We start from the raw sequence: 24,174 nt of genomic DNA, 5'->3' as shown, positions 1-24,174 counted from the left end.
TCATGGCTGTATTCCTTTGATTTAACAAGGAAAGATAAAGTTGATGCTGTTTACATGGAGTTGAGCCCTGTCAAACAACTGCTTCAGGGGAGCATCACCTAAATATGAAAAAGCTTGGAGGGTGTACAGTTCTTAGCTGGGAGGGATGAACCCAAACATCAACATCAAAGAGGGAAAATGTTGAATAATGATAAAGCGAGGATTGCACTCTAACTTGATTGAGCTACCCAGGAGCTCAAGAGCCTATATTCCAGCTCCAACTTAGAAAACTTTACAATATGTCATCATATAAGAAAAGCTTACAAACTCAATTCACATCGTATGATATTGCCAAATATGCAGCCTACATAAGTGTCATACTAACCCTGAAGWAGGCACAATGATCCCCAAACGTTGGTGTTTTACCTAATACATTACTGTGTGTGCGACTTTTATTTTTATATACTAACTGTGGTCAACACAGTTTCAAGGAAATTCAGTCAAGTAAAACATCTTAAACATATTAAATTGAAGCAATAATGAGATAATAATAATCAAATGCAGAACTTTGTGTTAAGTAAATTATCATACATAAAGTATCCCACAGTCTTTCCTTCATAAAGTATCCCACAGTCTTTCCTTCATAAAGTATCCCACAGTCTTTCCTACATAAAGTATCCTACAGTCTTTCCTACATAAAGTAGCCTACATCGTCTTTCCTACATAAAGTAGCGTATGCAACCTTTTTACCATAACCTTTGTCTTCATCTCCCTTGTCATGACCTTTTATAACCTGTCATAAAAGGCATTGTGTCATTCATACAACAGCCTTATCAGTCTGCTTCCAGTTAGGCAGCTTCGCAGGCTGGGGTTAGCAGGTGTCAGTCGCCTGAGAGRTGATCACATTGTCACAGTGCATGCTGGTTCCCTTGGAGATGGCACCTGAGTCTGTGTTGCTTGTGCCAACATCTTCATCATCACCTGCGGCAACAGCGGCCGGCAGCTCGGGATGGGACCATGTGGCTTACAGGCCAAGTGGGTTAGCTGTTAGCGAGGTCTCTGAGAGCTAACAAGGTACGGTTACGTGCATTCTGCTCTGTCTAGGTAACATGTTTGTTTTGTGTCCACCCGAAAACCATCAGGAGATTGTGACTGAACGGCAAAATAATGCATTTGGTTTGTTTGTAGTATGAAAGAAATAAGAACTACACCGTATATGTTTGTGCAGCTGTCGTTACTGCCACTAGGCCTGACACTGACAGCACTGGTTGGGGCTCTGGCTGAGACTGGTGAGCTCGCTGGCCAGGTATAGTCACTCAAGATGAATGTTTGAGAAAGACCAGCCTGTGAGACAGACAAGGCTATAGGATATGAGAGAAAAGGCATGGGCCATTTCATTAACTGTATTTTACTATGGTCAATGATGTATAAACTGACAAAGAGAGAGCGAGAGAGCGAGAGAGAGAGATTCAGTTAAGTCATGCCTGGGCCTATTTAGCTAAGAGAAAGTTCAGTATTGATAGATGAGGTGTGGTGTGGTTATTGTATCCTCCAGGTTCACAGTCAGCTCATTAGCCTGTGTGCTCCAGCGCTAATTTGGGGGGTTATGAACTGGATGTTAATTAATCACACCGCTCGCAGATACTGACGGCCCGGCGTGCGACTGTGAGCATGCATACAAAGCAGCTGCGAACGCTGCTGCCGCCCGTGTACTCTCTCAAGTGTTGCTGTTTGTTGGAGAAGAACACGGAGCAAACTGCAAAGTGTTACTGCGGTCTGTGGTGTGCCACAGTGCCAGGTCGGGGAAAAACAACAACAGAAAAGCAGTTTCAAAGGGCTTAGGAAAGTGACATTTGGTAGAATGACTGAAAGTTGAGTTGACATGATCTTTTATACAATGTATGGCCTGTTATTACCCATTTTTTTTGGTAGAAAAAAACATTATTTAAAATAATTAATTAAATTAATTAAAGTAGATATTAATGGTTGAATATCTAAAATGRCCGTTTTTAGTTTGAGCAGAGTGCTTGTATTCAGTGGCCCTGACTTCTGTTGGTTAAAAACAAACGTTTCATCGTTGGGCTCTTCAAAGTTAACTCGACACAATATTACACACTTCAGAGAATAATATAGCAGTCCAAAATACATGCCTAAAGCACATAGTATACAGAATGACAGACAGGCAAATAGACAGACATACTGTACATCAACATGTAAAACTCCATTGAGGACTCTCTTCGGTGTTCATAGGAGCTACAATAGCGCCCTCTGCTGAATGTTTGATGGATAAAACCAAAAGACTTCACCATCAGTCAGGTGCCACTGTGCTGTAATGTATGACGGAGGAATACAATAACGATCACAGTGATGATGACGATGATGATGATATGAAAATAAAGGGCTGAGATGCTCTCAAAAGACATCCGTAATACAACAACCGGAAAACAAAGTACAGACAACACTGTACAACAATGAGAACTCATGCTGCCAATTAAGCAGAGTGTTGATTAGTACAGTAGGAATCACTCGCTAGCACTTTAAAGGGGATGGGGGCTAGGTGCTAGGGAGCATCCCTGTGACACACTAACAAAAACAATGAAAGTCACTCATTAACACTACACAAGAAGAGAGCTAGTTTACAGTAACACAATATCAGGCACCCTGCCGTTGACATGACAATAGCATGAAAGGCTGTGACACTGACAACTGATCATATGAAATCAGAATATCAAACTATTTTGATGCATGGGGATTAGTCACCACAGAGGCTTTGCAGTCACGCTACATGGTGAGAACTATATAAAAAAAGTGTATAACAATGTCATGATACTGTATCTGTCTATGTAAGCAGTACCATGTAAATATAGGTATATTAGGGACACTTAGGACGAGATTCAATCAAAGGCACGTCGTCGACAAGCGCAGTGCACTGTCGACAGTGTGCCTTTTGAAGGCAATTCCCCTGATGTTCACGGAGATCATAATCATGGTAAACACTGAGATGTCGGCTCAATTGTAACTTACCTTTAAAAGTCTAGTTCTGCGTGTATCTCGACAACGCTCCTTTGATTGAATCCTGGTCTTACTGTAAAGTGGGACCTGGCAGAATATCTGCAGCCACACCTTTCTACACTAGAGGGCAGTTTAGCATCAAATAACGGCCTTTACTGTTAAAACCCCACTGGGTTGAAAACCAACAACCCTCTTAATATGTATTTTACAACTTTATGTTACATGGTTCCTCACCCTTAAAGTAGCCTATGGGCCCGGATAAAGTGTAATCCATGTTTCTTTAAAGAGCCACTACAAACTTTTGCTAACTTTAGCCACCACAAGCTAACAATCAATTGAAGTGACAGGGGTTGTGAGCATGTTAAAAAAAAACGAAAACATGCTCACATGCCAGCCATCAAATCCATTGATTGTTAGCTTGTTGTGGCTAAAGTTAGCTGAAGTTTGTAGTGGCTGTTTAAAGAAAACTGATCCATGAATTATAGATTCTCTTGGCCCATAGACTACTTTCAGGGTGAGGAACCATTTAACATCAAGTTGTAAAATAGTGAACTAAACCTTTTACTACTTTTACAGAATAACACAAACTAATAAAACTGTATATCTCWACTATTTGCATGTATCTTTTAATTATAGCCAATGGCAATATATATAACAGAAATACAGCAAGGGGCTGTGAAGGACTTAACTCATCAGTCTAATTTCATGCCTAAAGTTCACAGGTCCGTTTTGCCCCACTGTGCCGACCCTGAAGGCAATGAAAGGAGGTTGTTAAAGAGGAAAATAAGCTCAAAAGGATAAAGCCATTGAAATTGTTCTGATTACAATTGAAAAACCGTGAAACCAGCATTTAAATAAAAAATCTTCCCCCTTTCAAAACACAAATATTGGTAGTAGATTATTCCCCAAAGTCTCACAGGGTAATTCCACATAGGCACCAAATATTATTCTGATATCCCCTTACTAAGCTGCCTTAAGAGAATAGCATTAAGAGAGGTTGGGCTGCATGAGAACACAACAAAAACACATTTCTCAAATATGTCTCCCTATAGCACTCAGAGATGTTTACCCCCCACAGATCCTGGAAGTCTCTAGAAACAGTAGAAACATTCCCTCCAGACACTTGGCATAAACCAAAGGAGTGGGAATGTTTGCTTCGGTTGTAATTGCTGAATAATAAATTCCTCTGCACTGCTATTGATTTTACTCTCTCCCAGTTCCCCAGCGCATCCATATCAAAGAAGTTTATCTTTAAGYTTTATTGTTAAAACCACAGTTAATGTTAGTCCTCTGCCCCCTCTACTCCAAGAGCACACACTGTAATTGGGTGTCTTCTAAAGTCATTAATAATGTATGAAGTGAACGGTCTGGAGTTTTGGCCATAGTTAAAGTGGGCARAGSATATGTAGTCTATGGGGATTGATGAAAATATAGGAACGCATTACTCAATGATTTAACCCCATGAGATCATCTTAAAGATAGACAAAATATGACTTTGAAGGGGAAATTAAACCATTAAATGGTTTAACCCTGTTTTAAGGAGTTTTTCATATTAATGTACCACATACAACTGGAATCTTGCAGTATTACAGCAGATATTATAGTATTACAGCAGAGCCTCATAAGCCACAAATGATCAAAATAGCTTGCTTCATATCTCAAACGTTTTCAGTTATAAGTGTTGAATCGATTCAACTGGATACACTAAATAACGAATGTTCAGTGTATAGCCTACATACTCCATCACCTGAAAATATACATTTGAAGTGTTCCTAAACTTGACCATCGACCTCCTATTGGAGTGATTGGCCTGCAGACATGTTGACGCCCATTTTGGGAAGACATAACCGGATACCCACACTATGAATAATTTTTGGGCTATAAGCAACATTTCTGTTTTAAGGTGCAGGTGTAAGTATCCACATACMARTGCCACTCCTWATACTTAAGTCCTGATAAAYATTGCTCTCTATAGTCATTTGCTGATCTAAGGTCAGTCTTGTGCACTGTAATACGTGCTAGCAAATACTGGATTAAGGGAGCACAAACTATTCTAGATCTGTGCTTAATTAAGGGCAACCCAGAGCAGTGATTTAATACAATGCACTCCCTACCCTCACCCCACCTGAACCACACGGTCTGACCAGCCACAGAGTCCTCAGACCTCTCTCTTCTGTAACTCTGTAGAATGTAGCTTATGGTACAGCCTTTCACCACTATGCTTTTATACACCTCAACCAATAACAAAGGCCGCCATTGGAAGTCCTCAAATTCCAGGAAACTATATCTCTGAAGCATTGTAGTTCCAGGCAAGCATATCTCAGAAAACAGGGAGAGCAACTAGCATGCTATAGTTCAGTCCACAATAATAAAGTATTATTTCTTGATAAGAATCTACTGTTAACTTAGCATTGAACTAGAGCTGGCTATTAAGGATGTAAACAAAAATAGTGGAAGGTTAAGGAATTTCATGCTGCGTTTGTTTAATGCTGTAAATCATATTTTTTATGTTGCGGTTCAGTAGAATGAGTGATGACTAACTCGTATCGCTCTCCTCCTCGCCCTCTCCTCCTCTTGCCCCTCTTCCTCCTTGCTCCTCTCCTTTATTGTCTCCTTCTCTTTAAGGATCCTTTCTATCTCCCTCCTCAATGGCCCCCTTTCTTTTTCTCTCTTCTTCCGCTGTTTTTCGATGGCCTTTAACGCTTCACTCATAAACATACGTGCCAAGTCAATGACCTTCCTTTCCTTCATCTTTTTCTCCTCTATCTTTCTCTTTTCTTTAAACTTCTCTCTCTCCTTGAGCATCGCCTCCTTTTCAAGTAGCATCTCCATTAGCTCCTTCATCTCCAACCTCTCCTCCCTGAGCTCCTCTCCCTCTTTCCCCAACGTCTGCCTGTACGACACCGCCTGCACTCTTGGTCTCCTCAGATCATCGCTTCCTCTCGCAATCTGCCTTTTTTTCTCCTTTTGAATGTTCTCCATCTCCTTCTGAATCCGCTCTCTCTCTTCCTTTAACTGCTCGCTCTCTTCTCTGACCACTTCCAATCCCTCCAAGACCATCTCCTCGCGTTTGTGTAACTTCTCCCACTTTTCCTTCATCCTCGTCATCTCCATCTCTTGTTCCTTTCTGTCCATCGCCGCCTTACTCCTCTCTGTTYTCTCCACTCTTGCTGATAATATTGACACAATGGCGGCTTTTGCTTTCTTCATCCGTTCTCCCTCTGTTCTGTAGTAATCTTCCCCGTCACTGTCACTTGTCACCTTCTCCTCCATTCTTTTCTTTGATCTGGCCATCCTGGACTWTCTTTTCACTTGTCCTCCTTCATGTGATCCACAGACGTCATGAGCTGCTTGTTGAAAGAGAGACACTCAGTGAGAAAGTGGACACCCAAACAACTGTACACACAGAACCAAGCCAATAATCAACAACAAACAGAAGACACACAAGCCCTCAACATAGCTGGTTTTGCACTTGATTCACATAAGATGGCCTCCTTACAGTCTTGTCTAGTGGCCTACAGATGTGATGAAGCTAATGCAACATGTATTGTCAAAGGATTACTTAGAAATGGTTGTCATGGGGATGATTTCTAGAATGATGCACGAGTGCTAACATTCTGAATGTATAAACTGTAGAATAAATGGGAAGAACAGGACACGCAACACAGAACAGACACACACACCTGATGTTCTAATCCTGGGTCATTACACTCAAAAGTACCATACTGACAACTGTAATTTTGGCAAAGCTGAAAATGACAGAGGCCTACTGTATAATATTCTCTTTGAATGGCACCACAGGCAGGTAGGTACCTGTAGGAGTCAATGTTTAGCATGACTACATGTAATGACTGTTGTGTTAGACTGCATGGCACAAAACATCGGGTTTAGAGTTAGACTTTGACCATTGTGGATGAGCTAACACCCACTGGTAAGGACAACGTCAACAAAACATCGKGAAGASTTTYATTACTTTTAGGTTCTGTTGTTTGTTTAATGACGTCACGGCGGGTTATCTCATAGTGAATGGAGTCTTGTTTGCTTACGAGGTGTAGCTGGTCATTACTGTTAGAGGGAGGGCTGTTTTCACAGAGGTGCTCCTGAATGACTAAACCAAATCATTGTGAGCATTGACTATCCTTTAAACTTACAGGGCAGACTTGTTATGCATTGAAAATGCAATAAACCAGTTTGAGATTGTTTATTATCTACTGTCTTTACTGTCTTTCCCATTAAGCTGACAGATCTCAATTAGTCAATGTCCACAATGTGAACCACAGAGCCTCATTCCCATAGATCTAAATGTCCATTAATCTGTCCAGTGATTGGGTTAACAGGAAATTATACTCTGACCTGTCAAAATGTTGCACTGCATAATTCAAACGTTCATTTAGGGAGACCTCCTGCAATCCGTCAGAAAGAACATCCCCATTTCTGGAGAAARCTCGTTCTTATAAGTGCCAGGAGGAAGTTGTTGATTTGCCGAGTGTTATGAGAAAGGTTTGTTAGATAACTGAGAACCATAGCACGTCTTGTGTCCATGGCGAATAAACAGTCCTCAACAAATGTTTGGCTAGTTGGTAAATTGGGTATGATTAGTAACACAATCCTCATTGTGACCTCTCTGTTGTAGTGTGAAGGTGAACTTTTTCTATAACCACAATATCACACAAACTTACTCCACCACTTCCTTTACTAGCATGGGAGTGCCTCAGGTCCCTGAGGCTCAGAATATCTTTCTTTGTATTGGAGTCCAGGTAGGACACATATCTCTGGCTCTGCATCAGTGGAGGCTCTGCTGTGGGGAGAACGGCTCATAATAAATGGCCCGGAACGGAGCAAATGGAACGGCATCAAACACATATTTGATACCGTGCCACTAATTCTGCTCCAGTCATTACCACGAGCCCTTTCTCCCCAATGAAGGTGCCACCAACCTCATGTGCTCTGCATGGACACGTGTTTTATTGGCTGGGTTATGGCCTACTTCSMTAGCCTATAGCACCGCTTGTCTCTCTGCTTGTRGAGTGGGTGAGTGTGAAAGAGAATGGGGAGATGGGGAGAAAAGGGGGAATGGGTATCCCCCTACTGTGAGACAGGACAGCGGATGGGGGAACAAAACTAGCCCACATTCTCCCTCTCTCCATTAGCAACAGTACAGAAATAGGACACCATCCACTAATGTATGCAACAATTGATGGCACACTAGAAATTCAAATGGCTCGAAGCATCATAGACTGTGTGGAATCTGAGTGGTATGTGGACAGGGATTTCCCTAAGCGGTTCAAAGTCAGACTGCTTCCTTATATACTGGTCTTGCAGCTTTGTTTAGGAATGATGAAATGTGGACTTGACTATTGTCATGACAGACCATGAATATTTCTTCCAGGCTTACAGCAAGTCCACAACAATGTTACATTCTAYGCCAAAATAAAAGGGCACTGTATTTCTATCATTGATCATCTCCGGGCCTTCCGGTGGTATGCCCTCACATRACAAAAACGCTGCGATGCTGATGTTAACAATAGTTGATGAGGGATTATGTGCAATGGGTTTTCCTGCCAAGAGAGTTCCCGTTCTCCACATGCCTGTTGTTTGTCCTTCAGTGACCGGTGTGCTCTGCAGCTGGTGAGGATTTTGTACAAGGAAGCACCTGCTCTAGTGAAACCGGTCCTGAGCAGAGCTAGTCCAAATCATAACACCAGCCACCCACGCCATGCCTTCTCCCACCGGAGGGGTCCATTGTGAGGACAAGGACCTCAAATAATACTCAGGAGTGAGCAAAGTGTCAACAAATACAAACATGTATGTTCTTTGTGAGTAATATGGGGTTTTAGAGGGTTTGGCTTGTACTTTTCTTCAACTTTCTATCAAAGTTTTTGCTGACCCCAACTCAATACAATTATCATTCTTTTCTGGGTGTTTGTGAGAACAGCGATGCAGAATCACTTTGGCATTAAATAACAGCATTTGCACACTTACTGTCTGAGTAATCAAGATGCCAATTGTCATTGTCTTAAGGTCCACGGCTCAGAATACAACATAAACAACACCTCAAGCAGTATGGAATGGGATGTTGTCCCCGGTGTCAGATAGTTAGTGTTTTTGCCATCTGCTAGCCAATTGCCTTCCTGTTTCTGCATCATTCACTTTTCCTCTYATTCAAACTTTTCCAGTTACCTGCCAGGCTATTGTGTTGCCCAGAGCGAGTGGGCCACACTTCAAGATCAACGTCAACAAGCATGTCAGCCTTCCAGTGAAGAAGTGAAGTGTTAGTAGCGGGGTATCAAAACTTCCCAAATCATCCAAATGAAGTACCAGATTCCACAATTGTGGTAYTGCACCTGTAGTCATCTCATCTGAGACCACATATGTAGGATGAAATGCACCTGCATTAGTGGAATCTGTATGACAATTACGATCTCTATTGAGCTCATGTTCAAGGGGAGATAGGTACTGACCTGGCCTTGCCCTTGATGAGGGTGGATGATGGACAACCCCTATCTGTCCTCTGTGGTTTCAGGGAGAGCTAAAGGTGGAGCCAGCCCTCTTTTGAAGTGTCTCCATCCTGAGTCAGATTGTCTTTCTCAGCACAGGGCCTCACTGTATCAAAGACCCGGACTGCATAGAGACAAAGCTACATTGTGTTCAGTCAGTGCAGCCAGAGAGATATATACTGCTAATGAGCTTCCAGTCTACAGCCTCAGATCTGGCACTGGGAGGCTCGGCTAGAGTTTCAACTACCATCACAAAGTCATTATCGCTGTGCTTTCATTTCTGTAACAAAGTACGGCTCAAAGGAATCTGTTTGTTTGATCCCATGGTGGGCGCCTGGGCGGAGCAGCTTCTTATGGAGCTGCGGAGAGTCAAGTCCCTTTCAAAGAGACAGACGAATTAAACTTTTATCAAGTTATCTTGACGTTCTCTCATTCAATGGGACGTTCTTTGGTTATAAGGAACACATGAAATAGAATAGAGTTATTGTATTTCTATGGTTCAGATGTGACAATTATGGTGTAAGAAAGCCCAATATACTACTTTATATGTGTATATCAATTCAAGAAATAAAAAAAGCTTTTGTGTAAAGGCGTTAGAAAAGGTCTACCGTATTGGAAGTGGTGAGAGGTAAAAGCAGGAAAATGACTGTGACCATAGCAGTAGCAGGAAACAGATTGAACAGGAACCACCTGTGCTCATACAATAGAAAATCATAATGGTTTTCCACAGAAAAGACCAGGWAAAACGGCCATAACGATCACAAGGAGCTCTGTGTGTCTCAGGTTGGCAGAGCAGCAACTGTTGGATGCATGTCCATTYTAGCATACCAAGTCTAATTGCATTAGGCAAGATAATCACTATCCACTCAGTCCTCTCACTGCACGTAGTTGCACTTGTAGTTCTACCTATTCTTACAGTAGACCTTAAAAATGTATATATTTGTTGGACTGTTCATGCTTGGGTTAGCATGTTCATTGCAATCAATGACAAACCAAGGTGTGTTCAAGGTCTTGGGTCTAATTCATAGAACAACACCTAACAGCTGACAACATACTGAACTGAACATACTAACAGCTTACAACATACTGAAATGTTGAATTCATATGAAAGTGTTGGTCAGTGGTGTCAGAGAGCTGCATTTGGGTCACATGTCCACACTAAGGATGTCGCAAATCATCAGTAACATTGAGAAYATTACCCTTTTTAAAATGGATTATCAGCCATATCTAGGGAGATTAAACCACAGCTTTACTAGGGAGTCCCCTAAAGCTTATCAGGCCCTTCACTTTCCTCAATGCCATAGAGCAGCTTCTAGGCAAGCACTGAACATACTGGATGTCTTCACACTGGATAGGTCACAATTGTTCTGCTCAATTTAAATTGGCTCAATTAATTAGCAACTTGCTACTTGTCCATTATTCTTTGGTAACATCCTGATTGTGAAGGTCTTGGGTCTATTTCATAGAACAACACCTAACGTGAAGGGCCTGATAAACAGCATATTAACATGTGTACTATGGTGATTTCGCAAATAACTCTAATTTGGCCTTCACTCCAAGCAGTGGAGAATGCTTGAAGAATTTGGGGTGAGTTGAGAGTGAAGGGTTCATGAAAACAATGGGAGAAAGTGATATGAGGCTTAACTGCAACATACAGTAATTGCTGCCATATGATCCATCAGAGTGAAAGAGAGAGAGAGACAGAGAGAGACAGAAAGATAGAAAATCTGAAGAAACCTGAGTTGAAGAAAAGAAGAATCCCCTTGCTTCCTCCTGATAACAGGGTTTTCCTGCCTGCCTGTTGCGCCTTCCTAGACAGGAGTGTTCCAGTGTGTTGGACACAGATGAGTGAGCACACCAGAGAGAAGCAGTGATGAATGCAGAGGGAGAGTAGGCTGGGCCAGGCTCTGTTACCAGAGGTGGGGCACCAGACACACTGGGGATCCTGACTTTAATTTAGTTTGATTTATGACTAAGGGGGTCAGAGGACAATAACCGCCCCACAAGGTTTCACTTGGAGAGAGAGAGAGAGTGTAAGGGGTCCCGTCCCGTGTTTACTTCATATGAAACTACACTATCATTGTAGTTCATGTCTTTTGTAATATTGTATATTTGGGTTCACTAGCTGACATATCACAGCTGTGTTTCAAAACTAATTAAGCTGATCAACCATGAAACCTTTACTATGAACAGATCAATATACTTAATTCAAAGTACACCACCAGGCACACACTGGTTGAATTTCATTGAAATGACGTGGAAACAACGTTGAATAGAGGTTGAATTGACGTCTTTGCCCAGTGGGACCATTCTTGCAAGTTACTTTAGCACACACATTTTGGTCAAACAACATTCTTCAAAGCCGAACACAACCCTAATGTTCAAATTGCTAGCTGTAGCCTACAAATCAAGCCCTGGCCCTGTAAGATAAGGGTTTGAAAATAATGTAATTATTTCTCGGAGATTCCGTCAGCCCGCTAACAGTTCCTAGCCCTCCATGCCGACAGCTGAGGACAGAGTGAGAGAGATTAACCAGACATCTCCTCTTACTGCCGTTTAAAAAAAAGAGAGACACTGAGAAAGATAAAGGGTATGCTTGAGTGCAGACCCATGAAACACAGACTCCACTGAACCCAATCATTTGCTCTCTTATCTTGACTTTAATGTGGCTGTGGGGCAGATGGCGCATTCGTACACCAGAGTACCGAAGCAGAGAGCCTCAGCCTGAAAGCAAAGGGCTCCTACAGTGAGGGCCATCCCTGAGTGCCACGGCAATCGAAACAGATTGAGGATCCCTGGCCAGTCGGTGGTGGGCGTAAATGATTGGGCAACATCAATACGACCCCTCCTAGACTCTGCTAAAAGCGTCTGGTTCCATTATTCAATCCCAATGTTCTTTGTAGTTAATGAACTCCTCCTATAAAGTCTTTATGGCACGGCTGTTGAATTACCTTGCAGATATTAGGGTGCCCCCACAGTGTCTCATAGAAAAGGCTTGCCAAATGTCAACCTTGACAGTCAACCCATTTCTGAGATGTCTACCCCTTACAACTGGAATAGAATGACATTTTAGTCACTTAGAAGACGCTCCTATCCAGGGTGACTTACATTAGCAATTAGGGTTAAGTTGTCAAAAACGTTCTTCTGCACACTGATGTTTAACAGGTAGATTATGATCCAATGTGATTACAATCACATCCATTAGATATGGCATTAGTGACATACTGTATGGAACAAGAATGAAATGCAATGGGACAAAGAAGAGAACAAAGTCAGGAGGGGCAACTGCATTAACTTCTGTATCGTATGGCACATTACACAAACCTCTCAAAAGAACCCTCTCATGGATTGCGACTTCATTTTAGGCCCGACATCCTTATGACAGGCTGATTTGAAAATCAATGCGAAACAGAGAGGGACCTTCCGGACAAAACAATGTGTCMTTTTTCATAAACATAGTTCAAAGTAAACAAGTTGGTGAGACAACAAGTGAACAAAATATTTCACAACTAGCCTATTTAGATTTGAGCTGCCTCCATCAAAATATATTTTCTCTAGCATCCCCCTCACCAAAAGAATCAGTCCTTTGAGTTGAACCCTTGCTTTTACAGGTCACAACTTTCCCTGACGTTTGCCACCAGACAATGGAGCCACTACAAAGCTATGGGGACTTCAGTCTKCCCCTGTCCTAATCCTTCATGCACAAATGAAACGAAAGCCAGATTTCACAGGCTTGTGCTTCACAATGACTAGACTGGCGGGAGTTTTTTCATACATATATAGTGTGTGTGTGAGAGTGTGTGTGTATGGCCGAATGGCAGAGAGAATGACAAAGTAATCTACACATTACTTCTCTCTCTCTCTGTCCCCCTCTCTCACATAGACAGTCTCCCATTCAGATCACAGCTGCCAACATTCAAGCCCTCTCAGTCACAGACAAGTTGACAAAGCAATCATCACCTTGACAATGAGCCATTCACAGAGCCTTCCACACAGGGTAAGGCAAGGGATGCCATCACATGAACATGCAGGCAGCACTGACTTCTATGCATAGCAAAACAGCCCAGATAGGAATAATAAAATCACATTCACATTCAGTGAGTAGCTAATGAACTAACTCATAGCGATGGCGTTGCCAGCACGATATCCAAACCAACAGCAATATTTTATCAAAAATAATCACCACAAGCAACAGCAGCAAGGATAACACAATGTTTATTGGTCTTACTTCCCATGACTTCCAAGACCCAGAATATTAAATGGATAATTTCTAGGAACATATTCATAATAGGAACAATGATTCAGAAAGTTAGAAACCCTAATGAATGGATAATGAATTCATCTATGGGACCAATGAAAGACTATATGCCAAAGATCATAAACTACATTAAGCCTCAGGCTGATTTTTTTCTTGAGCGGATAGTCAGGAGGCCAGAACATAATGACAAATCATTTGAAGACTGCAAATTTGAAGCCCAAACTGCATATATTTACTAAAACATAATAATTTCTTGCTTACATTTGTATACATATTCGATCACATATCAGTGGGGCAAAAAAAGTATTTAGTCAGCCACCAATGTTGCAAGTTCTCCCACTTAAAAAAGATGAGAGCCTGTAATTTTCATCATTAGGTACAACTTCAACTATGACAGACAAATAAATGAGGAAAAAAAATCCAGAAAATCACATTGTAGGATTTTTTTATGAATTTATTTGCAAATTTGGGGAAAAATAAGTATTTTGGTCAAATACATATCAAGTTTATCTCAATACTTGTTATATACCCTTAGTTGTTGGCAATGACAGAGGTTCAAACGTTTTCTGTAAGTCTTCACAAGGTTTTCACACACTGTTGCTGTATTTTGGCCCATTCCTCATGCAGATCTCCTCTAGAGCAGTGATGTTTTGGGGCTGTTGCTGGACAACACGGACTTTCAACTCCCTCCAAAGATTTTCTATGGGGTTGAGATCTGGAGACTGGCTAGGCCACTCCAGGACCTTGAAATGCTTCTTACGAAGCCACTCCTTCGTTGCCGGGCGGTTGTGTTTGGGATCATTGTCATGCTGAAAGACCCAGCCATTGTTTCATTCTTCAATGCCCTTGCTGATGGAAGGAGGTTTTCACTCAAATATCTCACGATACATGGCCCCATTCATTCTTTCCTTTATACGGATCAGTCGTCCTGTCCCTTTGCAGAAAAACAGCCCCAAAGCTATGATGTTTCCACCCCCATGCTTCACAGTAGGTGTCACGTGTCCTGAACCTGTTTTCTGTTCGTTGTTTTTATGTTAGTTAGTTGGTCAGGACGTGAGTTTGGGTGGGCAGTCTATGTTTTCTGTTTCTATGTTGGTTAATGGGTACCTATAATATGGTTCTCAATTAGAGGCAGGTGGTTTTCATCTCCTCTGATTGAGATCAATATTAAGGTAGGTGTTGTCACATTGTTTGTGTGGGTGGTTGTCTCCTGTTAGTGTCTGTCTATTGTGCACCATATGGGACTGTTTCGGTTTGTTTGTTTGTTCGGATTTTATGTAGTCATTTCCCTGTTCGTGCGTTCTTCATTGTACATGTAAGTTCTTACGTCCAGGTCTGTCTACATTCGTTTTGTTATTTTGTTAGTTAATTTCAATGTATAGTTCTGTTTTTTGTCTTCGTTGTTTTGTCTGTGTCTAAATAAATATCATGTCTAAGTATCACGCTGCGTCTGTGGTTCAATCCATGCTCCTCCTCTTCGGATGAAGAGGAGAAACCGTTTACAGTAGGTATGGTGTTTCTTTTTGGATGCAAGCTCAGCATTCTTTGTCCTCCAAACACGACGAGTGGAGTTTTACCAAAAAGTTCTATTTTGGTTTCATTCTGACCATATGACAATTCTCCCAATCTTTTTCTGGATCATCCAATGCTCTCTAGCAAACTTCAGACGGGTCTGGACATGTACTGGCTTAAGCAGGGGACACGTCTGGCACTGCAGGATTGAGTCCCTGGCGGCGTAGTGTGTTACTGATGGTAGGTCTTTGTTACTTTGGTCCCAGCTCTCTGCAGGTCATTCACTAGGTCCCCCCCGTGTGGTTCTGGAATTTTTGCTCACCGTTCATTGTGATCATTTTGACCCCACAGAGTGAGATCTTGCGTGGAGCCCCAGATCGAGGGAGATTATCAGTGTCTTGTATGTCTTCCATTTCCTAAAAAATTGCTCCCACAGTTGATTTCTTCAAACCAAGCTGCTTACCTATTGCAGATTCAGTTTCTTCCCAGCCTGGTGCAGGTCTACATTTTTGTTTCTGGTGTCCTTTGACAGCTCTTTGGTCTTGGCCATAGTGGAGTTTGGAGTGGTGACTGTTTGAGGTTGTGGACAAGTGTCTTTTATACTGATAACAAGTTCAAAACAGGTGCCATTAATACAGGTAACGAGTGGAGGACAGAGGAGCCTCTTAAAGAAGAAGTTACAGGTCTGTGAGAGAACAGAAATCTTGCTTGTTTGTAGGTGACCAAATACTTATTTTCCACCATAATTTGCAAATAAATTAATAAAAATCCTACAATGTGATTTTCTGGATTGTTTTTTCTCATTTTGTCTGTCATAGTTGAAGTGTACCTATGATGAAAATTACAGGCCTCTCTCATCTTTTTAATGTGGGAGAACTTGCACAATTGTGGCTGACTAAATACTTTTTTGCCCACTGTATCTATTTATGCCATGGGAATATTTTGGAACAGATTTCCAAATTAAAATCACTTGGAGCTGATTTGCTAGTGTTTTATTTGCTCAGAAAACTTGGGGATCCAAATAAAATCACCCCCGGGCTAAATTCGGTAAAACCCTGTTATACGCCCATCTGGTCCTGTGCATTTCTTCTGTCTCTCTTTTCATGCCTCTGAGGATTAATGGAAAGAGAGCTTCCTTACACCAATGATGAGCAAGCTTCTCTAGAGCTCTCTGTCTTTCTTTCCCTCCCTTTTCTTTCCCCTTGCAGGTGGCCCCGTTCACCCTACTTTCAGAGAGGCTGCTAGGACGATGGAAGAATTCACATGTAAATAGGCCACTCGCTCACTAAGACAGGAAAAAGAAAGATGAATCCTGATATGATAACCCTCCATAATGAGAAGCAGAGGAGTATGCATTATTGCTACTTCCCTTGAGTACAGTGTACACAGCTTGAAAATGTATACAGTTAGAGAAAATACATWTTTACTACACAGGTAGAGGAAATATTTCCACAAAAAAATATTTTATTCCGACTTGCTCCAGAGACAGACGATGTACATTTTATTGCACTTTGAGAAAGTGAGTTGACGCACGGCATTCCTAATCTCAAGGTTAGCTAGTAGAGTAGTGGAATGAGGAGTGGTTTTCTCCTTTCCTACAATTGTCTTCCTAACGCGACACGCAGTTGCCAGCGCAGACGTGAGACAATGCCTTTCCTACAGTGATCCTGTTACTGAGGAGAGGGACTTACTATCGTCACAGAGTTGACCTCAGCCAGGGCCAAGCGGTCAAATAAAACCCACCACCTAGTAGATGTCCAGGAAACTAGTTGGGCACAGGGATATCATGTGACGACAGGCCATTACAGGCCATGAATGTTACTTTTCCGTGTGTTTATAATTGAGTTAGCAAAAGCAAAGTGTGAGAAAGGAAACCAGCTTYAGGATTTCCAAAGCTATGTCCAATCCTAATCCCTAGTTAATTACATCAGAGGATCAAAGGAAGAGACCCTGCCACCAGGCCTGTATCAGGATCGGACCCCAAAACAGGGATAAGGGGCGACCAGTCCCATGATCAGACTCACACTCACTCCCATTAACCCCCTTTCCTAGAATGGAGAGCAGGAAATGGGAATAGCAGGAATATGTTGCTGCCATCCAACAGGGTTTCCTTCCTTGGAAAACAAACTGGGGAGTTGTTCAACACAGATGAGTTAATCTTGGACCTGAGGCCGTACTGTCTTTCTTTAAAACCTGATGCATATCAATCAAAGACAGACATTGTAAAATGTGTAGGTTTAACATTACTAATATCATTTGAATTGTGGAAAAAAGGACAGTGAAATGGCATCTATAACATACAGGACCATTACAAAAACAGATCTAATAATTTTGTCAAATACATCATGTTAACAAAGAGATAGTTCTGCACTTGAAGTGGAGCATTGGAAAGAACAGAATAACAGGAGCAAATATAGGACTATATTTAGTAGGTCAACTGCTGCTCCCCCTGTTGCTCTACAGCACAAGGTTACAATTGTTCTAAAGGGATGGGTGAGCAACAGGCATCACTTCACTGAGCTATGTGACAACAGCCTCTCCCCATCACAAAAATGCTCTGCCTCCCCAGCCCCAGCCTGTTGTACAGGGTATGTCATCTGGCTTGGCATGCACAGAGTAGACTGCCCTGGCTGCATTGCTGATCCTCTTGGCTCCAGAAAACATAAAAGGACTCCAGGCCCTATAATCACACTGCAAGTAAACACTCAACCACCATCACCTCAATCATATCCGTCTTGTTTACTTTCAGAAAGAGGAATAAGGGAGATTCATTATCTATCAGTACAAAGTGTGAGCATGAGCAACCAAAAATCATTGTTGATTTACTTCAGTTCCTTTCAAATATGAGAATCAGAGGACATACAGTAGAAGTCKGAAGTTTACATACACCTTAGCCAAATACATTTAAACTCAGTTTTTCACAGTTCCTGACATTTGATCCTAGTAAAAATTCCCTGTCTTAGGTCAGTTAGGATCACCACTTTATTTTAAGAATGTGAAATGTCAGAATAATAGTAGAGAATGATTTATTTCAGCTTTTGTTTCTTTCGTCACATTCCCAGTGGGTCAGAAGTTTACATAGACTCAATTAGTATTTGGTAGCATTGCCTTTATATTGTTTAACTTGGGTCAAACATTTTGGGTAGCCTTCCACAAGCTTCCCACAATAAGTTGGATGAATTTTGGCCCATTCCTCCTGACAGAGCTGGTGTAACTGAGTCAGGTTTGTAGGCCTCCTTGCTTGCACACACCTTTTCAGTTCTGCCCACACATTTTCTATGGGATTGAGGTCAGGACTTTGTGATGGCCAATCCAATACCTTGACTTTGTTGTCCTTCAGCCATTTTGCCACAACTTTGGAAGTATGCTTGGGGTCATTGTCCATTTGAAAGACACATTTGTGACCAAGCTTTAACTTCCTGACTGATGTCTTGAGATGTTGCTACAATATATCCACATAGTTTTCCTCATGATGCCATCTAGTTTGTGAAGTGCACCAGTCCCTCCTGCAGCAAAGCACCCCCACAACATGATGCTGCCACCCCAGTACTTCACGGTTGGGATGGTGTTCTTCGGCTTGCAAGCCTCCCCCTTTTTCCTCCAAACACAACGATGGTCATTATGGCCAAACGGTCCTATTAATGTTTCATTTTTATGGCGGTTTGGGAGAAGTGGCTTCTTCCTTGCTGAGTGGCCTTTCAGGTCATGTCGATATAGGACTTGTTTTACTGTGGATATAGATACTTTTGTACCCGTTTCCTCCAGCATCTTCACAAGGTCCTTTGCTGTTGTTCTGGGATTGATTTGCACTTTTCGCACCAAAGGACRTTCATCTCTAGGAGACGGAACATGTCTCCTTCCTGAGCGGTATGACGGCTGCGTGGCCCAATGGTGTTTATACTTGCATACTATTGTTTGTACAGATGAACGTGGTACCTTCAGGAATTTGGAAATTGTTCCCAAGGATGAACCAGACTTGTGGAGGTCTACAATTTCTTTTTTGAGGTCTTGGCTGATTTCTTTAGATTTTCCCATGATCTCAAGCAAAGAGACACAGAGTTTGAAGGTAGGCCTTGCAATACATCACCAGGTACACCKCCAATTGACTCAAATTATGTCAATAAGCATCTAAAGCCATGACATCATTTTCTGAAAATGTCCAAGCTGTTTAATGGCACAGTCAACTTAGTGTATGTAAACTTCTGACCCACTAGAATTGTGATACAGTGAATTATAAGTGAAATAATCTGTCTGTAAACAATTGTTGAAAAAATTACTTTTGTCATGCATAAATTAGATGTCCTAACCGACTTGGTGTATGTAAACTTCCGATTTCAACTGTACATTTTACACATCATCAGATTTGCAGAACTTTTCAAAAAATATTAGAATGACAAATAATCAAAATTGCAATATCCTTCATACAAAACAAAAGCAGTGCTGTAAAGAGGCTTTATTAWAGATGAAAACATGAAACACAAATCCCATCTATTGTCCATGTGGTCAATAGGGACCCAGTACAGTTTGCTTCTTTTGAAGCAACTAAACTCTTTGTGTAATAAGCTCTATTGGGAAACCTCAAGGCTGTAAACTCAATCATCAAAAAAGGTAATCTAAAGTGCATTAATAAACAGACAGAGGTACACTAGACAGACAAGAAGCGCAAGACCGTACCTTCCTTTTGAGAAGGAAAGAAAACTGTATAAAAAAAATACAAAAAGGTACAACATTAAAAAGTAGCTTAGGCACTCTTTACAAGGTTCAAAAGTTCCCTTTGAGGAAGACCACGTTTGTTGTCCTTCCACTAACCTTTGTAAAGAAAAGTGACTTATTTTTTCTGTTCATCAAACTCGTCATTTTTGAAGTAGCCATTACTAATGGTCTAATACCAAGGATCAAAACCATTCTTTGTAACGACAACTTAAAAATTCCTATATAAAATCATAAACCCCAAATCCTTGACCTTCATAGTGCTTTCTCAACCACTAAAAAGCAACAAATACTGAAGATGAAGCAAGAGACTTTGCTGTCTGAAACACGATAACCTACAGTTTAACATTGACTGATAAAACTCAGTGTGCCGAGCTTATGGGAGAATTCCTATATCCATCCAGGTGCGAGAACATCTCCTTTTGTCCTTCATTTAAAACAAGAGATTCAGTTCACTGCTTGATCATCTCTTTCTCGTCTGTTGGCGGAGCATCTTTCTCCGTTTAAGAATCATGTCATGGAGTCTCTCCATGCCATCTTTCAGTCCGTCTCCTATGATGGCACAGGTGGGCTGCAGGTGCCAAGGCGTGCCAGGGCCCAGTTCCTTCAACGCTAGCGCCTTTTCAATCTCCGCCAGGCTCAGAGAGTGCCTCAGGTCTTGCTTGTTAGCCACCACCAGCAGTGGCACTCCCTGGTTGTCTCCGGTCTTGGCGATTTTATGGAGCTCTGTTTTAGCTTCCTCCATGCGTTCGGCATCTACAGAGTCCACCACGAATACAATTCCATCGGTACAGCGTGTGTATGACTTCCACAATGGACGCAACTTCTCTTGACCACCCACGTCCCAGAAATGGAAGGTCACCGTCCTGTGGCCGCCCAAAGACACATTGACCTTTTCTGCGTTGAAGCCTTTGGTAGGCACTGTGTTGACAAACTCATTGAACTGCAACCTGTACAGGACAGTCGTTTTACCTGCAGAGTCCAGTCCCAAAATGGCGATATGGAACGACTGAAAGAAGGGGATTCTCGAGAGGAAGGTCTGTGGTTCAGATAATCTATTCCCCATCTTTTCTCATGTGGGGAACAACAGGTGGAATAAAAGGGATGGTCCACTTCAACAACGATGATTGGCACTGATTATATTCAAATTGGATTGCAGCAGTGACCTAAAAACAAAACAAATATTACTTTAGACAAGCAAAAATCAAACACAAATATAAGTCTACCACAAACTTAAATCGACACAAAATACCTATAGACTACATAAAGGTGATCAAATCAGTTATCCAGGTGTTATTCACTTATTGAGCGCAGCATTTGACCTGAGTACTGCCAAATGCATATGACATTCACTAGACACCCTCAATTATATAGGCTCAAATGAAAATACCATGCAGAAATAACGGACTTTGTCAAGGTAAGCTACACACTTCAATTTTAGGCGGCAGYAACGCACAAGCCTATTTCCAAGGATAGGCGCGTAAATTAATATAAAGTCGATAGGCATACAGATKCTGACAGCCAGTAACGTCACTTGACGTGAAACCAGGCTCTCAAATTGCGGCATGAATCTTTATCATAGGCTACAACCGTTCCGTTCAGCCAGACATTTTCGTGCAGGGCATCACTTACATCTATCCACTCTGAATATGCGGAACTGTGTTCACGAGGTCCAGTAACATGTTTTCCAATGATCACAATCCAGGGCTTCCGATGACTGTCGCGCGGTCAGCAGCGTTCTATTATTTGACTATACGGTTTCATTTCAATAGAAGAATACTGCAGTGCAATTTGTGGAAAACTCCACTCATGTTCTAGTAACCGATTGGTTTAAGGAGAAGTCCATCAATAATGTATCCATTCAAACCACGCCCATCACCTGTTGCTGTAACGTCATTATTCTAGCCAATAGATTTATTATACTATCGTTACACAATACAATGCAACATGAACAATGCCTAAAATAAAACGTATCTGATAGTAGGCTAGGTCAACGTCTATACATAATCATTACAAATGGTTATTAACATAACATAGCAAGCCAAGCATTATGTAAGCCTATATTCGTAAAAAGTCGAAAAGAAACAAAAAGTAAAAGAAAAATCACAAAATAGTTTGTGATACGAATGTATTAAAATGAACAACTTATTGAACTATAAAAAAAAATGCCTAACTTACCGTTTCTTTTTGCTGTGTTCGTGTCGCATGTGCTTTGGTTTGGGTTTTCCTGCACGCTAAACAGCGCCGCCCCATGATGCGTCCTTATCTGTTTACTTTTAAACTGATTGGTCAATAGTACAAAATGTATCCCACGCATACTGATTTTATAATGAGAATAATCACAGGATTAATTGTATAAATTATAATCCTGCGCCGGTATCTATTGAAATAATGTTTATTATATATGATACATGTTATAGTCATTTTAATTCATAATAAATACGGTAGCCTAAGTTTTTATGAATAGCGAAAAATKGTGAAGGTATGGGTTAGGGACGTCCCAGGGATCCCCAATAGCACTGACCGTCTTGTCAGGGGGCTGCGAAGGAGTCAGACGGAATCAGGGGCAAAATGGTGGAATTTATGTACAGGTGCAGAAGGTTAGCTTCATTTTAGGCAGGCAGAGTGCCGACAATTCCTCACACAGCTGATTTAGCAGAGCTCCAACTGGGACAATATGCACCTCCAGCCTAAATTTTCCCGAAAATGAGCCACCTGAGGCTAATAAAGTAAAAAAATAGCACAACCCTTAACACTGGGATAATCCAAAATGCACATAAACAGGTATTTCCTCAATTTAAATAAATATCTCACTCAATAGCCTAATCAATACTTCACTCGTTTCAATATCACTAGCAAATACATAACACATTTCAACACATCAGGACATAATATGACATACATATTCAACGAAGAAAGATATTAGGCAAACACCCATCAACAAAGAACAATGTAATTACTAAGCGCAAGCACCTGTGGGGAAAACATGTGGACGTGACCAAAGCGCGCCATCCAGGTCAAACCAGTTTACAAAGTATCGAATTTGGTGAGTACAGACAGGAAGAGAAAGAGAGGCCCAACTCGGCGGAAAATCTGCCTCCCTACAGCAGGTGGCGTTTTTTCGTTGTTTCGCTCACCAAGCAAGCAGTTTTTGTATGGAGGTAAATGAGGGTCGAATTTAGTCAACAACAAAACATTTAAGACTTATTTGCTACATGAGGTTTATTTGATCGAATAGAAGTTTTGTAATGCTTAAGTTGTCATGAGTGTACTGATATAAGTAGGACACGTGACATACCGGCAACTTTGAAAAAACAAACACTTTTTATATTGGAGTTGTCTCGAGATGGCTATGCATACTCAATCATGAGGCTAGTAGCATTGCATCTCTCGCCATTGAATACAGGCGGTTGACATCAATGACCCTAATCAAATATTTTTTTTAAGTATTACAATAATGAGATGTATCCACCAATTCAAAGAAAGGATAAGTGGGAGTTAGACAGCCCTCCATGCTGCTTTGTGGGCAACTGTTTTGTTAGGGCAGAGGGACATGTATCTTGTCAGTATATCCATAGTCTGGTGCAGAGGGGTATATGGCCAATATACCACAACTAAGGGCTGCTCTAAAGCACAACGTCTTACATTTGTACATTTTAGTAGACACTCTTATCCAGAGCAACTTACAGGAGCAATTACGGTTAAGTGCCTAGCTCAAGGGTACATTGATATTTTACCCAGTCAGCTTGGGGATTCAAACCAGCGACCTTTCGTTTACTGGCCTGCGAAGTGCCTTGATTCAGCCATTAGCCGTGGTATATTGACCATATACCACAAGGTGCCTTATTGCTTTTATAAACTGGATACCAACGTAATTACAACATTAAAACGTTTTTTTTTTGTCATACCCATGGTATACGGTCTGATATACTACGGCTTTCAGCCAATCGGCATTCAGGGTTCGAACCACCCAGTTTATAACAAGGTTTAGAAACTGTGGGTATACTACGAAACAGGATTACGGAGTTAGCCAGTTAACTTGTCTAAATATTCTGATAACTTTTATTTTGTAGAAAGATGAGCTTGACATGGGCATGGTCTAATTGATTTATCAAACCATTTATTTTTATTAACCATAAAACCAAGTTATTTCTTGTTGCTTATAAAAGTTGATGCTGCTTTGTAATATACCCCCCAGGTCACAAA

The 24,174-nt window shown here is 41.4% G+C and overlaps 1 protein-coding gene across 4 annotated transcripts; it reads right to left on the bottom strand.

Annotated features, from left to right (window-relative positions):
- Positions 1-1,973: 1,973 nt before the first annotated feature.
- Positions 1,974-23,027, bottom strand: LOC112071253 (ADP-ribosylation factor-like protein 4A). Of its 4 annotated transcripts, none has more exons than XM_024138720.2 (2): positions 22,147-23,027; positions 1,974-6,338 (listed from the first exon to the last, which is right to left on the bottom strand). In XM_024138720.2, the coding sequence occupies exons 1-2, from the start codon at positions 22,283-22,285 to the stop codon at positions 5,509-5,511; spliced, it is 969 nt and encodes a 322-aa protein (XP_023994488.1). In that variant the 5' UTR covers positions 22,286-23,027; the 3' UTR covers positions 1,974-5,508. The 4 variants fall into 4 exon arrangements, with proteins under 4 accessions (XP_023994488.1, XP_023994489.1, XP_023994492.1 ...); XM_024138721.2 differs by lacking the exon at positions 22,147-23,027 and adding an exon at positions 6,675-6,812; XM_024138724.2 differs by lacking the exon at positions 1,974-6,338 and adding an exon at positions 17,979-21,134 and having other exon boundaries at positions 22,147-22,252.
- Positions 23,028-24,174: the final 1,147 nt, after the last annotated feature.

This window comes from Salvelinus sp. IW2-2015, unplaced genomic scaffold (assembly GCF_002910315.2).
Source record: "Salvelinus sp. IW2-2015 unplaced genomic scaffold, ASM291031v2 Un_scaffold1555, whole genome shotgun sequence".
NCBI lineage: Eukaryota > Metazoa > Chordata > Actinopteri > Salmoniformes > Salmonidae > Salvelinus > Salvelinus sp. IW2-2015.
Note: the sequence above shows the minus strand (reverse complement) of the source record. Positions and strands in the feature narration are given on the sequence as shown.